This window comes from Lepidochelys kempii, chromosome 11, assembly GCF_965140285.1.
Source record: "Lepidochelys kempii isolate rLepKem1 chromosome 11, rLepKem1.hap1, whole genome shotgun sequence".
NCBI classification, from domain to species: Eukaryota; Metazoa; Chordata; order Testudines; family Cheloniidae; genus Lepidochelys; species Lepidochelys kempii.
This window is the reverse complement of record NC_136390.1, coordinates 33,041,823-33,060,364: the sequence shown is the minus strand read 5'-3', so window position 1 is coordinate 33,060,364 and position 18,542 is coordinate 33,041,823. Positions and strand designations below refer to the sequence as shown.

General features: G+C 37.4%; 1 protein-coding gene across 1 annotated transcript in view; it reads left to right on the top strand.

Annotated features, from left to right (window-relative positions):
* LY75 (lymphocyte antigen 75) overlaps positions 1-18,542 on the top strand; it is an 81,902-nt gene that overhangs the window by 8,140 nt on the left and 55,220 nt on the right. The window contains exons 3-13 of the mRNA XM_073305589.2: positions 787-960; positions 1,260-1,424; positions 2,125-2,235; positions 5,881-6,024; positions 7,961-8,149; positions 8,912-9,069; positions 10,041-10,148; positions 11,199-11,287; positions 11,755-11,927; positions 12,086-12,282; positions 13,797-13,939. Coding sequence (XP_073161690.2) covers positions 787-960; positions 1,260-1,424; positions 2,125-2,235; positions 5,881-6,024; positions 7,961-8,149; positions 8,912-9,069; positions 10,041-10,148; positions 11,199-11,287; positions 11,755-11,927; positions 12,086-12,282; positions 13,797-13,939 — 1,651 coding nt within the window. The remainder of the gene's footprint in view (positions 1-786; positions 961-1,259; positions 1,425-2,124; positions 2,236-5,880; positions 6,025-7,960; positions 8,150-8,911; positions 9,070-10,040; positions 10,149-11,198; positions 11,288-11,754; positions 11,928-12,085; positions 12,283-13,796; positions 13,940-18,542) is intronic.

Genomic DNA, 18,542 nt, shown 5'->3' with positions numbered 1-18,542 from the left:
CCAGCAGGCATGGAGTCAAATCTGAGCTAGGTAAAGTATTCTGTAAGAGACCTTTATGGGTGATATTATACATTTTACAATTTGCCTTAGACTAGGCAGAAAGTAATAGCAGTTAACGGTAATATACAGCATTTTCGTGTTTGTTTAAAGGGACAACATCAACTTGAAATCGAATCCAGGGGTCCCATACTAGGGTGTGGCTCACTTGTGTCCTCAGAGCTCTTGGTGGTGCTTTGTGGCTAGCTGGCCCCAACTCCTTGTGGGAAGGATTCACAGGAACAAAGGGGGAAACTAACTAAGGTGATGATCCTTCAAATGCTTATACGCATGCTTAATGTTACATGTGTAAAGAGTCTTATTGAACTCAATGGGATTACTGAAATGCATGAAGTTCAACACAAGTGTGTTCACAGGATTGGGGTCTAATTGACCATACAGGAAGTATAGTGAAAATGGCTAATACACTGTCATAATATACTGGCTAATAAAAAAATAATGCCTGGGGAATGGAGAGAAACAGAAAAAAAATTATTTAATCTCTTCTGGTTATAGTATTATTATGTGTTATTTGTAACAATAAGAGTACAATATTCCTAGATAGCAGTGTGATTTGGTAATTTTTAAGTTAATGTTCTCCATGTAAGTAGTAGCTTTTATTTGCTACTCTTTTCTTCCTCAACAAACTTGTGAGAGGGGAGTTTTAAATTATTCATTCATTATAATGCTTTCAGGTGTGTTCAGATTTCTCTTTCAGATACTAAATCTGCTGTTTGGTTGCTTTTACAGAGATCTATACGAGGGATGGTAACTCCTATGGAAGGCCCTGTGAGTTCCCCTTCCTAGTTAATAAGACATGGTATCATGACTGCATTCGGGATGTAACACACACAGATGGTGAATGGTGTGCCACAACCTCCAATTACATTCAGGATGCCAAATGGGGAATCTGCTTAAAACCAGGCACGTAGGTTTTCAAAATAGATGTCCTAACAGAGTTCTGCAATTTCATGTACAGCTCCATTTTATGGTATAATATCTGCAGACTAAACTCTTTTAAAATTAGGTCTCGCTGATATTGGAACATTGATACAACAATCAATACAAATATACTCTGTAATATGAGTGATTTTAATATACAACTAAAACACTTCCTTGCATTTTCCTCTGTATTACAATAATGTTCACTAAAATGTTTGAAAAAACCCAAATGCAGTTATTGTTTTTCTATAGTCACCAGATCATGTGTTTGCATTATACAGAGAATGGTTGTCGTGATACCTGGGAACACGATCCAGGATCTGAAAGTTGCTACCAGTTAAACACACAGTCTCCTCTTTCTTGGAAAGAAGCCTATATTTCATGTCAAACACAGGGGGGAGATTTACTGAGCATCACAAATACAACTGAATTAAGTTATATACAAGGTAGGTATACCTATCTGTAATAAATGGATGAGATGAGTATGTTGGCAGCAGAATATCAGGGAACCCTGACAAGTAGAATAACTTCAAGGTAGCATTAAAATTCTCTGGCATGTAAGATCTCTTGGTGCTGTAACTTGTATAATAGGAATGAATTACTAATCTAACCTGAGATTTTCTCATATAGTTCATCTGATTGTATTATAGTGTTTGTGAATGTAAACAGAAGTAAACGGCCTGTGTCCACACACAAAATGCAGAATGGGTCAACCTGACAGTTTAGTGTCAGTGCAGTGCATGGGATCCGCTTGGATCTGGAAATCAAATTAGTTATATTCATTCTAACAGTGCACTCATCCCTTGAGGAAGAGGGTGTTTTGTGTCATTGTCATGTAATCACCTGTGCAGCCATACAGGGCTTTATTCAGGCTTGGACTGGAGGAGGTGTCACTGTGTCTTTGAGTATGGAAGAATAAAACAATCAGTTTCTGGAGGGAACAGGAGGAAGAAAACGGAATTCTGTAACAAATTAAGTTCTGCCCAGGGACCTTAACTTCTTCTTACTTCAGTAGAAGTTGCACATCCATATTCAATGCAAAATGTTTCTCTACTGGACATATTTTCAGTTAGCTCCTTAGTTTAAAAACAACTATTTAATGGATGAACATAGTTTTAATTAACCATTTTTAATTATTAATTCCAGCTAAAGATGGCATTGCAGAGGTGTTTTGGATTGGCTTAAACCAACTGGACATTTCTGGAGGCTGGCAGTGGTCAGACCACACACCCTTGAACTTTCTTAACTGGAATCCAGGTAACCATCTTTTCAATTGAATGAACATATATTCATAATACACACTGGAACTTTACTTTTCATCTTCTTTTATTGCACTTTACCAAAGAGAACATTATTGTTCCATTGCAGTAAAAAGTTGAAAAACATCCTTAAACATTTTTCTTAAAAGGTGAATCCTACTATTCACACAAGTTTTAAATTATAGAAGATTAGGGTTAATAAACCTCTAGGAAAAAAGACAGCTTTTAAAAACACCTTCAGTTTGAGATTGTCTGTCTGCATATTTGGTGCAGCTCCAGGGTTCTTTGATGATTTCTTTTTCCCACTGGCAGAATGGATGAGATTTTATGCACAAATTGTGGAATTCAAAGATATGATTATCATAACCACTGTAATTCACCACATTATAGTGCTATATGAAGGCATACATTTAACAGCATATAAACTAACACATATATGCCAGGGACCTGGGATAAATTGCTATAGAAGCCTGACTTGTGCAGTTAAACTTTTAACTTTAAGGTTACATTAACTTGTGGTTTTGTAGGAGGTGAGGTACAAAGACAAATTTTGGAAAACTTATTTTAAATTCCTCAGAGTTCCAGTGAAATCAGAGTTTTGCTCAATTAGGTATCTTGGAATTTGAAGCCTTGCATTTGAAATCTGGTTTCATTTGTTGTGGGTAATTTATGAGAATCTTTGTTGTATAACTGATTATACATACTTGTTTGTTGTATATACGGATTATACATTAATACTAAGGCTCATGTTTGTTCCTGCCCCTCCTCAAAGTAAGTCTGTGTAGTCTTTTTGGAACTGAACTCTCTCTTTTTCCAGCTTATTGAATATCCTCTTGTTCCATCAAATGGTAGTCATTTGAGGAAGCAAGTGAGTAGAGAGATAAGATGTGGCTTTTGTGAGAGTTTATTATTTTTGGATAAGTTTGCTAAGTAGAGCTTTTTATAAGATTTGCCACATAAAGCATTTCTTTTATCATCTCTTCAAAGTCTAAGGACCCAGCTTTGCCACTTTTACATGAGTCACACCTTATGTGTGATTTCAATGGGACGATTTGCAAAGCAGGGTGCTATTCATCATAAGTAAGGCTGTCAATTAGTCGCAGTTAACTCACGTGATTAACTCAAAAAAATTAGTCGCTATAAAAAAATTAATCGCGATTAATCACACTGACAACAATAGAATACCAACTGAAATTTATTAAATATTTTTGGATGTTTTTCTACATTTTCAATATTGATTTCAGTTACAACACAGTACAAAGTGCACAGTGTTCACTTTATATTATTATTTTTGATTACAAATACATGCACTGTAAAAATGATAAACAAAAGAAATAGTGTTTTTTCAATTCACCTCATACAAGTATTGAAGTGCAATCTCTTTATCGTGAAAGTGTAACTTACAAATGGAGATTTTTTTTTGGTTACGTAACTGCACTCAAAAACAAAACACTGTAAAACTTTAGAGCCTGCAAGTCCACTCAGTCCTACTTCTTATTCTGCCAATCGCTAAGACAAACAAGTTTGTTTACGTTGACGGGCGATACTGCTGCCTGCTTCTTACTTACAATGTCACTTGAAAGTGAGAACAGGCGTTCGTATGGCACTTTTGTAGCCAGCGTTGCAAGGTATTTACATGCCAGATATGCTGAACATTCATATGCCCCTTCATGCTTTGGCCACCATTCCAGGGACATGCTCCCATGCTGATGATGATCATTAAAAAAAAAATGCGTCAGTTAAATTTGTGACTGTACTCCTTGGGGGGAGAATTGTATGTCTCCTGCTCTGTATTACCCACATTCTGCATATATTTCATGTTATAGCAGTCTCGGATGATGACCCAGCATATGTTCATTTTAAGAACACTTTCATAGTAGACTTGACAAAATGCAAAGAAGGTACCAATGTGAGATTTCTAAAATAGCTACAGCACTCAACCCAAGTTTTAAGAATCTGAAGTGCTGTCCAAAATCTGAGAGAGACAAGGTGTGGAGTATGCTTTTAGAAGTCTTAAAAGAGCAACACTCAGATGCAGAAACTACAGAACCCAAACCACCAAAAAAGAAACTCAACCTTCTTCTTGTGGCATCTGACTCAGGTGATGAAAATGAACATGCATCAGTCCGCCCTGCTTTGGCTTATTATCAGGCAGAACCTATCACCATCATGGAAGCATGTCCTCTGGAATGGTGGTTGAAGAATGAAGGGACATATGAACCTTTAGCGCATTTGGCATGTAAATATCTTGCAATGCCGGCTAAAACGGTGCCATGTGAACGCCTGTTCTAACTTTCAGGTGACATTGTAAACAAGAAGCAGGTAGCATTATTTTCTGCAAACTGTAACCAGCCTTGTTTGTCTGAGTGATTGGCTGACCAAGAAGTAGGACTTGTAGGCTCTAAAGTTTTACATTGTTTTATTTTTGAATGCAGGTTTTTTTGTACATAATTCTACATTTGTAAGTTGAACTTTTGTGAGATTGCACTACAGTACTTGTATGAGGTGAATTGAAAAATACAATTTGTTTTTTACAGTGCAAATATTTGTAATAAAAAATAAATATAAAGTGAGCACTGTACACTTTGTATTCTGTGTTGTCATTAAAATTAATATATTTGAAAATGTAGTAAACATCCAAAAATATTTTTAAAAAATGCTGTTCTATTGTTTACCAGCGCGATTAATCATGATTAATTTTTTTAATTGTGCAATTAATCACGATTAATTTTCTTAATCACTTGAAAACCCTAATCATAAGTAAGCGTGGCAGAATCTGCCCCCAGTTGTCTGACAATCCAAACTATGTAGCTCAAAAATTAAAACTTCTAAGTGGTAGATGGGAAAGCCCAATAAATTACAACCTGATCCACTTCCTGTTGAAATCCATGGCAAAACTCCCAATAATTTCCAAGTGTGCAGGATTGTGTCCTTAATGAAAAAAACAAATTATTCTTTTGGCACCAGTTTCCAAACAACAGAGAGAAGTGACTAGGAGGGACCATGTATTGAAATACTTGTTGTCTCACTCATTATAAAGACAGAAAAACTTGATGATAAAACATAAAGCAGTGCCTATTACCAAATGATTTCTGTGGTAAATGTTGTCACTATTCTTTCGTTTTGCTTTTACCGTGCTTCCTGTATTAATACAGGCTTTCTGTTTTGGTAAACATTATATTGGTAGTTTCCAGCTGAAACTCCCATGATTTTAAGAGCAGGTATTTGTAACTGAGCTACCTCTAAATATACACAAGGAAATTTAAGAGTTGACTTTTACTTACAATTATTTCATTAATTCATTTCCTTTTATCTGTTGGTTTATGTCATAGCTTAAATTTTCCTTGTGTTAATTGTAGTTTAGATAGAATATTCTGCTAGGTCTTGTGGTTAAAGTACAGGACTAGGAATGAGCATTCCTTGAGTCTATTCCTGGTTCTTTCAGAAGGCTTCCTATGTGACCTATTGTAAAACAAGTTCCTCAGGCCAAAGATTGTAAAGTGCATTATGATCCTCAGATGGAAGATACTACAGAAGTACAAAGTATTATTATTGCGTCAGAAAGTGTGAGACAAAAGAAGCAATAATCACTTTCACTTTATATAAATCTGAACTCTTACATATAGTTCTTTCTCTCCCAAAGACATGCAAAATGTGTTGCCTTTGGATGGGTCAAGCTGCGTGGCGATGAATGCTGCCTCAGGTCAATGGCAAAGTTACCACTGTGGGACTGCACTTCCATATGTCTGCAAGAAGCCACTTAACAATACAAAATCAGAATTACCAGGTAATCCATCCCTGTGCGTCTGTTTCTGGTCAGTACATAGTGATAATGAGGGTAATGCCCACTGCTGCTATAGTCACCTGCCAGTGTTAAAGTAATGGTCCTCTCCCCACTCTGACTACATCAACCTCCCTCCCCAAAATCCCTTTGCACTGAGTTCCTGTCTTTTTCTACATCAAGCTCAAACTTTTTGCCTTCCGTTTCAAGACAGTGCAGGATCTTCCCTCACCCTGATCTCCCACTTCCTTCTAGCATTCCCTGAGCTTTTCCCAGTTGCCTCCTCCATACTGCTTTCTTTATCATATTTTCCTATTCTCAACTTGTGGCTTGTTTCATACTTTACCCAACGTTTGGAAGTTCCTATCCTCTAGGCATCCTTACTCATTCAAATTCTTCTGAAAACCCATTTCCCTTACAAAGCTTGCCTATATTGACAAGGCGTGTGTTTTAGGTGGATTGAGCATAGGAAACCTGATTCAAAGCCCATTCAACTCAATGGGAGTCTTTTCATTGACTTCATTGGCTTTATATCAAGCCCAGAATTGGAAGCCAGGAACTCCTGAGTTGATGTCTGACCCACTGTATAATCATTACCTCTCTTATACCGGCTGCAGAGGGGTGTGCTGAGAGGTAGCTAATGTTTGTACAGTGCTTTGATGATGTAAACTAGAGAAAAGCTAAGTGTTGTTATGACACTGACCTCATTACCAGTGGTGTCCTCACACCTCCCATACCTGAACTGTGTCTCCTTGTTTGGTTTTGTCTGAGTTAGTGTGTAAGGTCTTTGAGGCAGGGTCTATGTCTTCTCTTCTGTTTTATAAAATACTTTGTGAAGTGCTGTAAACATTCAGTAAGCTTCTAGGAAAGGTCTGACAGGCAGTATGAAATAGTAAGTTTACCTACTGTAACATTCTACTATACAACTTGTAATTACTTCAAATATATTTGTTTTGTGCTGTATTTTAAATCAGTAAGGCTGAACCTCATTGGAGGTTGAGACTATTTACTGGAAACCTACTTGGGAGAAAAAGATAGTAGGTTCTTCAGTGCTGAGTTTGGGAATTTTTGTGTTTTCCCAGCATTAATCTTGAATGAGGCTATTCAGTGATACCACAATACATCTAAATAATATTATATACTTGACATGCATGCCTTCTAAATCAAGCTGCTGAAGCTAAAGGAGTAATATACTGGTCACTAACAATGAAGTAGCTTTGTTTTTTAGCTGCTTGGCAGTGTGTTCTAATGCAGTTTCAAGGGAAGATGTGGCAGTCGTCGTTGTTTTTCTGACACATACCTTTCGCTTACATCACATTTAGGGTAATGGATAACTTTTACTTTCCACTGCAATTAGCTGCGTTTTCTTTGCCCCTTCCCTACCAGCCATAAATATTACTAATCACTGTTATGGTTTCTCCCCCTTAAACCAGCTGGCTAGATGCAAGCCCCACATGTTTCTCTTTGACCCTTGGCTTAGGTTCCAACGTAGTAAGAGCCATGTTACTTGTTTTTATTAACGTTACCTCTCTCCATTTTACTTTAAGTCAATGATATTTGTAATAAGTGTGTGACATACAGGAATGCTGGTGGAGACTGGAGCATCTTCTGTGCGCTTCCTGTTAGAGCAATTTCTGTACTTTGGGAAGAGAACTTGAACAGTATCACAAAAGTAGAACTCTCCTTCCATTTGACATAGTTGGGGTAGCTACTCTTTAAAATGGTCCCCTCTTCTCAGTGAATTGGAGGGTACAATCTGGGACATTGAGATCAGAGCTAGAGAAAGAGGAAATATTAACAGTTACCTGCTGAGTGAACACATTATAATAGCTCTGATTTGGAAGCTTCAAGATTCTGCAAGAAAACATTTAACAAACTTTCAGTTCATACAATAATCTGTGTAACTCACATGGCACCTAATCCACATTCTCTTCATTCTCAGATGTTTGGAGGTACTTGGAGACTCAATGTGATTCAGGCTGGCTTCCATACAGTGGTTTTTGCTATATGCAGATGAATAACCAAGCTTCCTGGAATATGGCAAGTCAGTCGTGCAGAGAAAACAAAAGTGACCTCATCAGCATACATTCTTTAGCAGATGTTGAGCTGGTTGTTACAAAGCTTCATAATGGTAAGTTTGGATAGTTAACAATATTAACAAAATAAACAATAGCTCCATGAGGCCAGAAATTAATGAATCAGCAGTTTAGATAGAGAGATACAAGGCCAGATCCTCCGCATGTCTACATAGGTGTACCACCATTGACTTCAGTAGTGTTATTACATTGATTTCAGTGGAGTAAACTGACTCACGTTAGCTGAGGAACTGATCCAAGAAGATCAACCTCTCTTGAGGAAACTTTTTTTTTTCTCCAAAGTTTTTTCGCGTTGTTTACTCTGTTTTATATTGGTAGGGTTCTGTTTATTTTTATTTTACTTTGTGTTTTGTTGTATTATGTTTTGAACAGAATGGTGATAGTTCTTCATTCAAATATATACAGTTATTTGAGTTATTACTTGGCTATTGGTCACTGAACTTGTCTGCGTATTCTCCATTGCTGCTGTCTAAAACTGAGGATTCTTTCTCTTTTTGAATTAATGGTAATTTTGCTTGTATGTGTAAGCATCACCAAAAAAGCAGTTATATATATTTATACATAATAATAAAAAACGGGATGGTAAAAAGTGCTTTGTGCCAGTCTCAGATCCCTGATCTCATTGTGAGAATGGGTATTTGAGAATAATGCAGTGTATTCTGAGACATGGCAGGTTTTGGGAGGCTCCTATAGTATTTTGCATGCTGTTAAATCTTAAATTTGTTGGTTTCATTTTCATTTGCAGTTATCTTACTTGCTAAACTAAAGTTATATTCTCATCCCCATTTTAACTTTAGAAACTAAAGAGGAAATATGGATGGGTTTCATGAATGAGGATACTCCAGCTTTGTTTAAGTGGTCAGATGGGTCCAAAGTGGTTTTCACTTACTGGAATCAGAATGAACCAACAATTCCTTTTAACAGCACTCCTAACTGTGTGTCCTATTCAGGAAAGGTAAGAACCCAATACTCTTTCAGTCATAGTAGATGCAGTGTTATGTGGTGTATGTGTGAAGGCTGAAAGCAAAAACCCCCAAATACAACTGAATCATCTTTGATATATACAGAAATATATCTGGGAATAATGAAATATATATATAATGCTATATCACAGGGATAATGAAAGCAAATCTCTTTGTTTCAGAAATAACTATTTGACACTATTTTAAAAAAAGAAATTGCTTGAAATTATTTATCCAAAGTTTGCATACTGTGTAAATCCGCACAGACACACCCCCAGAACCCCGACCAGGGGTAGTCTATCTGCTACCCAAGATCCATAAACCTGGAAATCCTGGATGCCCCATCATCTCAGGCATTGGCACCCTGACAGCAGGATTGTCTGGCTATGTAGACTCCCTCCTCAGGCCCTATGCTACCAGCACTCCCAGCTGTCTTGGAGATACCACTGACTTCCTGAGGAAACTACAATCCATCAGTGATCTTCCTGAAAACACCATCCTGGCCACTGTGGATGTAGAAGCCCTCTACACCAACATTCCACACAAAGATGGACTACAAGCTGTCAGAAACAGTATCACCGATAATGTCACAGCAAACCTGGTGGCTGAACTTTGTGACTTTATCCTCACCCATAACTATTTCACATTTGGGGGACAATGTATACCTTCAAATCAGCAGCCCTGCTATGGGTACCCACATGGTCCCACAGTATGCCCACATTTTTATGGTGGACTTAGAACAACGCTTCCTCAGCTCTCGTCCTCTAGCGCCCCTACTCTACTTTTGCTACATTGATGACATCTTCATCATCTGGACCCATGGAAAAGAAGCCCTTGAGGAATTCCACCATGATTATGTCTACATCACAGCAATGATTTTAAACTAAAATATAGCTGGAAATAAGTTCAAATTTGAAAATGTTGAGGGGTTTTTAAATCCCCTTTTTTTCCTCCTATGTAATAGTTGGGTCGGTGGAGAGTCAAATCTTGTGAAGAGAAACTGAAATATGTGTGTATGAAAAAAGGAGAAGTTTTGAATGAAACATCTGATAAACAGTGTTTCCCGAAAGAGGTAATCATTCATAATGTCAATTATTTTAAAAATTTGTGATTCTTTTACCTTACTTCAATGTGAAATTCTGCCTACATAAATTACTTTTATTTCCTCTATTTTTGGAGTTCTAATTTTAAAAGAATTTATCAAACATTGGATTATCCTAGTTTTATAAAGATACGTCCAAGTAGTTTACACCCAAAAGTTGACTTAATTTAAAATTCTCTTCACTTGGTAGGTACTGTCTTTTAAATGTCATACCCCTCTGTTTACTGAGAAGTATATTGGGATTCTGGCAGGCAGTTTATTTCCAACGTATAAGATGTAATATTTGTTTATTTTAAAAAATAGATTTTACAAACCCTAATTTTAATAGATGTGTTTTCATTAATTCCCTTTGGGTTTGTTTGTTTGTTTAATTCAATTAAAACCATTTTCACCACAAGACTTTAAAATGGTGTGCCTCTGAGCTCCTTCCAGATCTCAGAACAAGTGAATACATTCTTGATGCATAATGCTACACCTCCTCCCTTTTTTCCCTACCTACGTTCCTGAACAAGCTATTCCCCTCTAAATCACTATTCCAGTCATGTTCCTAAATTGATATTATTAATTGCATCTTTAAAATAAACATTTTTAAAATCCTGAGCTCATTAAAGTCAGTGGCAAAACTGCCATTTACTTCAGTGAGGCCAGAATTTCACTCTAATATCGACTTTTAACAAGCAACAGTCACAGTGCTTTTCCTGCACAGTTTTGCACACATAGTGATATATTTTCTTTTGCCTTGTTTCCCCACACAATATAGGTCTCGGGCTTGATCCTGTGGCCCTTACCCAAAGTGAGGATATTTGGTAGAGCCCATGGTGTGTCACTCCTTTACATGTTCTTTCTTCCCTGGCTGAGAGGGTGAAAATTCTGTAATACCTGATCTTGAGTCTTATACGTAGCATGTCTGTGCCTGGACACCAAACAATGGTGTAATGCTTTCTTTTAGGGAAGTAGGTTGGACTATACTATCAGAACTTGTCTATAAAAATATAAATGTTTCATTCTCTAAACTTTTAGGGATGGAAGAGACATGGAGACTTCTGTTACAAGATTCATAACAATAAAGTATCCTTTGGAGCTCAGTGCAATCTTACAATAATGAACAGGTACAGCCCTGTATCTTTTATGATTATTATTCATTTATTTATTAATTTGTACTACATTAGATGCTAGAGGCTCCAATCAAGGACTGTGGTGGTAAGCACAGTATAGACAAGTAATAAGAAAACAATTTCTATCCTAAAGAGCTCATAAGCTAGGTTTATGTGGCACAGCAACAGTTGGTGGTGGGAGGACAAGGTAACATTAAAACAAGAATGATACGCATGGTAGGCAGTAGTCTCAGCTTACCACCTGCCTAGCCATTATCAGGTGTTAGTGTTTTGTAGGCAATTCAAATTTGCATATTTAGAAATTAAATTATCTTAATGTACAGAATGCATCAACCACCTCTTATAACCATTTGGACTTACCCATCTGCATAGAGAAGAGAATATCCCTTCATTTTCAAATTGATTTGATAGTTACAAATGTCCTTGTAATATCTTTTTGAAATAAATTGTGACTATTACAGGTTTGAGCAAGAATTTATAAACAGTTTGATTGGAAAATACAGTAAAGGCAAAGAAAAATATTTCTGGATAGGCTTGCAAGATATCAACCGTTCAGGAAAGTATACCTGGGGTGATGCAGATGGGAGAAAAAATGAAGCTGTGATGTATGCAAACTGGAATTCCTTACAGCCAGGTAAAATCTTTAACAGTTAAGAAAACTAAAATAAATAATTGTGATAAGTTGCATTTATAGTCTCACAAGAATGGCACGACAGTAATTCAGAAACCGGTGGACTTTCTGAAAACCAGCAAGGAGATTTTAAATGTTGTCTTTGTTTATTAAAATCTTAGCATTTCCTGGAGGATGTGTAGCAATGTCAAGTGGGAAATCTCTTGGAAAATGGGAGGCCAAGGACTGTAAAACCTTTACAGCCTTATCTATCTGCAAGAACTATACTGGGCCTCCCAGGCCGCCAGAAGTACTTCCTAAGCCAACTGACCCTTGTCCTCCTGGGTGGCAAAATGGATCAGGCCTTGCCTGCTATAAGGTAATACATTTTTCCTATTAAGTGCCTTATTTATTATGGAACTCTCTTTCAGCTGTCTGTATTTACGTGTTAATGGCCAGTTTGTGGCTTTAAGCTGTAGTGCGGGGAGTTTCAGAGAGGCCACACTGCACCAGGAGCCCAAGGAAGAATTCTTGCTGACTCGGGCAGAATTCCTCCAAAGGCTCTTAGGCAGTGCACACTGGAGCAGCAACTCTACCATCCTTTGAAAGGTGCAGCATGCACTCCCCTCCATGCCAGGCCAGCACTGCTGTCCAGTGCAAGGAAGTTGTGGCATAGCTCTGCCATTGCCTTGCCTCCTTTCAGGAGGCTAGTGCTGTTGGTGGCACTAACAAGGAATGTCTTTCCTCCAGCCTGACTGTGCATGGCTGTTGTACAGAGGCACAAAGAAGGCACTTGGCACCTTGCAGCTTCTCCCCTCTCACATCACCTTGTGTACTGTCAGAGGCCATAAATGGGGAGATTTGACTTTTAATTCTGGCTACGGGAATATGTAGCTCTCATCCACCAAAGAGTATAGCCAAATGTTGAAGTTGTATTTGCTATTTTAAGATAGCTTTCTGAGTCAATTAGCTGTTGGCTGGAATGGCTTCATTGATCTTGAATTTAGAAGCACACTTCTTTTTCCATTTAAAAATCCTAATGGAATTGCTTAGAATCAAATCCCGTTAAAATGAATGGCTTATTTGATTTATACCTCCTAATTTCTGCATTCAGTGTTTAGGATGTCGTACAAACTTTAGACAGATAGTAAACTAGAGATCACACATTTTGTTGCTCAGGTAGGCTGAGCTTTGGGTATCCAACTTCTTAAGTGTGAATGGAGTCCCTGCTGGGAGGTTGGATAGAGCTGGGAGGAGGGGTTGGTGAGAGTGGGGAGTAGGGGAGGATCCCAGCTGGCCAGAGTGGGGCCGAGTGCCTAAGTGGGAGTAGGCTGGCCATAGTGGTGGGGGTAAGGGATGAAGTTGGGAATATAGGTTGGCTTACATAAAAAAGGAAATGTGCAATGCTCTGGTGAGTGCTGCCTGTGAAATGCGTCGGCAGCAGTAGAGGGTGTCTGAGAGCTTCCTCTGCCTGTAGCACAAAATGGACATTTTGTTGGCCTGATTTTAGTGAAAATCAGGCTTTTCAGATTTTCACCAAAATCCATACAGTTTTGTCTTTTCATATGTAGAACATTCCTTGGCATTTTGGAATTTACCAGATGCAGTTTTCAAAAATTATTGTGGTACATACAGACAAGAGGAGAAATACTGTCGAGCTGAGTGTAGACTAACAAAAATTGAACTAAAAAATCCAGAGAATCCAGCCATTCCTGCAAATAAAACTGGGGAAAAAGAATGATTTAAAAAAAAAGTTTAAAATCAACCTTGCCACCTTCTTCCCCTTGAAAGAAATAATTTGTTCCTACAAATAATGCCCACATTTGAGTAGATTAGCAGAGACTAAACAGGGCTGTCACTGAGTCATGCTGTCACTTTGATGTTTTTGTGAAGTTCTTTCACAGTGAAAGAGTGCTGAGAACCAGGACATGGGAAGAGGCAGAAAGATTCTGTGAAGCACTAGGAGGTCATCTTCCTAGTTTCACTGATATTGCAGAAATGAAGGAACTCCATTCTATACTAAGAGACATGATCAGGTAACAATCTAGAAATGCCATGATGATATGGTGATTTCAGTTACACACTGCTGAGACTGGAGTCTAACCCCGTGTTTAAGTCTGAGAAACGCTGCATCTTTTGTGTATTTGTCATTTGAATAACTGTGATGGATGTTGAAGGTTTTACCTTTGTAAATGAGAATCCTGAAGTTTCTGATTTAGTAGGTGAAATCTGATTTTGTTTTAGGCTATGTTTCAACCCAGATTATTCATCAAGAGAAAATCTTCAACCAGTCAAAGTCCCCTCAAAAATGAAATTGAAAGCTCTAACAATTGGCCAAATTTAGCCTTAAAAGAAACAGGCTTGATTCCAGATTACTTTAGTTTTATGACAGTTGTAAACCTTTTTTCCAAATAAGTCATTCCAATGAAGAACTAATTACTTTTTAGGACTGTCCTGGATCACTTACACCATTCATCCTAGACATATCCCTAAAGTGGATATCACTAGATAGTCAAGAAGGAGACAGTGCAGCTCTTTGAAAAGCTCTTAATGAAGTAGAAAATTGTATTTTTCCTGTCTGTGTTTGTTGTATAATAGCAATACTTAATTGTTCTGTAGCATATTTAATTGCCTCTTCTTTGCATGATAGTTCATCAGTCTCGGCACCCATTTACTTCTTATTGCAAAGCAGTAGAGATTCTGTTAGTTAAATTAACCTTGTAAGATTCTGCTTTGCCACTAGAATGGAATGGGTGACTTTTTTAAAAAATGAGGCAGTAATATGTTTTCATTGTCATCATTTTCATTGTGGTATTGGTGACAAGATTTTGGGTGAAATCCTGGTCCCATTGAAGTCAAGGCAAAACACCCATTGACTTCAGTAGGATCAGTATTTCACCCTTTGTGTCTGTTATGTCCCCAGTACATGGGGTAGTACTGTAATAAATATAGATCCAAAACTTCATTGAACTCAAGTCCAGGGGCTTGCCCATTAGAAACATCTCAGAGACTGCTTAGGCAATTATTAACTACTCTAAGAAGAGCCCATGACCATCAATCTGCTGAACATAATACCGTTTCTCTGGAGAGTATAAAGGGAACACAAGTTGGCCAAAGTTTTCTGGGTGCTACAGGAATAATGAGGCAAAGCAGAGATGTTTGCTTTCCATCTTCTCTTTTCAAAGACTTTAAATCTACATTGTTATAGTAAAATGATTGCTTCTTTCTGCTGAATTTTGGCATAATGACAGTTGCTGTCTGTTCTTGATTGCTGTATTCCAGTTGACTTGAAGAAAAAACTTACTCTAGGAATGGCTGGTTATTAAATATTTTAAAGTGAGCTTTATTTTTGTGCACAAGATGCTCTGCCTAAATAAAAGTTCTGTTTTTAATTAATTTAATCAATGAATAATGTGCTATCTACAATCTGTTTGGCACAGAATCCATTTGGCATAACTGGGATACACTGTATAGACATTAGATGAGTGCATTGAGTTCTCTGATATCAAGAAATTAAATGTTACATAAATTGTGAGTCTTGGATTTTTGTCAAAGAAGCTGTCTCTGAAAAGCCTTATTATGCGTGGGTATGATGTCAGATCTATGTGTAATAAGGTTTTTGATTGACAGTTTAGCCTTGCAGAACCCTTGCCAGCTTGAATTTGTTGTTGCAGCCAGCATCACTTAACTTTACATTTTTATCCACAAACAAAAGCAAGAGCATTTAATAGCTCCCAATGTACAGTCTCTTGTAGTACATTTTAAAAATTGAAAGTCAGTGGCTGAAGATTGGCATAACTGAATATCCAATTTGTTTTGTTTGGAAATCCACAAATTATGAAAAGGACCCAGCCATTGTTTACACTAATACAAGACAACAACAAACCCACATACTCTATACATAGATTGAACAGCCCAGAAAAAGGCACTTGTAACTTCTTTATTAAAGTGACTTACTAATGTCCCTCATATAAAATATACTATGCAACTTTGTTGAATGTAGATGTAGTAAATCTATTCTAATTTTACTTTGTCATGTTGCAAATATAAGTTTTGTTTCTCTATACCCAATTCACTATGAAATATGTTTAAGGAATCATTATATTTTGTTTCCCCACTGAGCTTGCCAGTACCTATCCAATATTAATTACAACTAATGGCCATGTTTATTTTGTTAGGAGTCAGGAGATGAAGATTTACAATTTCTAAAGATTCTGGAAATGTTATAATGCTAGATACTGCATATGTCATATGTAAGGAATCTCAAATGTAGCTCGACAGAGTAAGGGCTGGATGCATTTCCCTCCTCTTCCTCCTCGTATCCTTGTTGCAAACTAGATGTTTTTCCAGAACCGTGCACAAGCAATGGCTCTTTCCATCACTGCAGCGAGGTCCTCCTTTATACAGATCTCCCCAAATAGTTGGCAAATGAGCAGGTGCTTCATGGTCTGCACCTCATCTCACTGCATATATTTGTGTAATTAGATTAGCCCCATTTGAGCACATTAGTCTTTGATCCGCCAGTCTGTATGCTCAGGTGGTTCAGGCATCTCCACATTGACCAGTCTGTATCGGCTCCTCCAGGAAGGTCTTCGTGGGGTTCCAGATCTATTTCAATGCATCTGTCTGCATGTAGTCTTTCATTCCGTAGTCCCAGTCATGCCTTGACAGCTGTCGTATCCAATGGTACAATACTGCTTAAAATGCTCTTTCGTGATTTAAGGTATTTGATTACTCCTGTCTTGGATGTCATTTAGGGTCTTTTACTTGACCACAGTGGAATTTAAATTGGCCCTAATACAGTAAGCACAGTATAAACTGACTGTGTAATCAAACAAAGCAGCAATAACAGAATGCACACAACAATAGCCCAAACATGGAGAGAATGTTGGTGAGAGTGCAGGAGTGAATCACTCATGTCTTGAGATCATTAACTTCCACTAAAGAGATGTTACATGGTTAATATTGCCTCCAGAGCCTGGCACATTAAAATTATTATTCTTTAAATACATTTACACAGTACTATTAGTTTACACTGTGCTTTGCATTTTTTAATTATGTAGAGCTAGTGATTTCAGAGATCGGGGAGATATGTAGCCTCTCTTAAAACAAGATAAGATATTTGGGGAAATGAGAATAGAAAACAAACAGCAAGTTGTTTCAACGACAAAACCCTAGATGATTGTCAGGGTGCAGTACTGCACAGTTTATGGAATGTCTTCCCTGGATTTATTTAGTCACATTCTCTGCCCAAAACTGGTAACACAGTAGACTAATTTTAGCTCACGGAAGAAGCAGCACCTCTGAATCTTCCGTCACTGTTTCCTCCTATGACTCATTGTTAGGTGTTTGTTTTCAAATGTGAGCAAAAGATAGTTTTCTTCTCCATTTGGCAACAGAGAGAGAGAGTAGCTAACTTAGTCCAATTTGCTGTTTTCTTAGATTTTTACCTTGGAGGCAAAGAAGACGCAGAAGTGTTCTGATTATGTCAAGTGTCTGTTAGTTGAAAGTAAAGTACAGCATGCCACCCTTTTCCTGCCTGAATGAAATAAGGACTAAAGTTTCTTTGCTGTACCAGGAATGTGGTAGCTAGTTTGAAGTATGGGTGTAGCAGATCCAGTTGAGCAAATTTCAAAGGAATGAAAGTATTGTGTGTGTGTGTGTGTTTTTTCAGTTTTATTCTTAGCAATGAAGTGGAGTTCTGGAGGTGTTATAGGGAGTGGCAGTTTGGGTTTTGTTACGTCTCGTAATTTAAAAATGCTGTGCCAATTGGAAAGGAACCAATTTACTGCTCCCAGTTTGCCTTCACGTGTACTATGTACACAAATCTGCTTCATCATTTGATTTGAATCTGGAAAGTTCTATTAATATGTACGTGGGTTTGCAAGAAACAACTGAACTAGTTCAAGAGATATTGACTAGATCAACTATAAGGACCCTGTTCCTATGTTCTAAAACAGATTTTTTAAATGGATCTTAAAAAAATTTTCACGTTACATGGTGATGCCAGCCAGTGTCAGCAGGGTGTACATTTTTCAAAACAATTCTTAAGATTAGTGGTAAAACTGGGCAATATTTCTGGCAAATAATGAATTTGCTGAAAAATGCACTTTTGGATGAATAAAAAATGAGGATTCATTATTTTAAAAAAATCAAAACAGCTCATTTTGACATTTTTGTAAACAGACTAGGTTGACATTTCAATTAAGAACTAATTTTGTTTAGACCATGTTGACTTGTTTGACCTAAACAATTTTTTGTCAGTTTTTTTTGTCTCAGTGAGAAAAAACAAAAAAAATCCATTTTGGCCACCAAACCAAAAAATCAGTTATTCACTCAGCTCTAGCAGTTTTTATCAAACTTCCCACATTCCAGGATTTTATATTTGAAAAAATTATTCCTGAATCAGTTCATCAAGGAATACAAGATTACTTCTATGGGCCAATATTGATTGGTTTCAGTTTCAATATTTTATTTTCCATAGCAATCAAAATATCGAGCAAAATAAATGACTTTACCAGAGCAATACAATTGTATTAAACATCCACCTCCCAAGTGTTGTGTGGTACTTTCAGCTATGGTAGGGTGTGAGAGGAAGACCAGCTACCTGTGGTATTCTTCCTCTATAATTCTACTTCT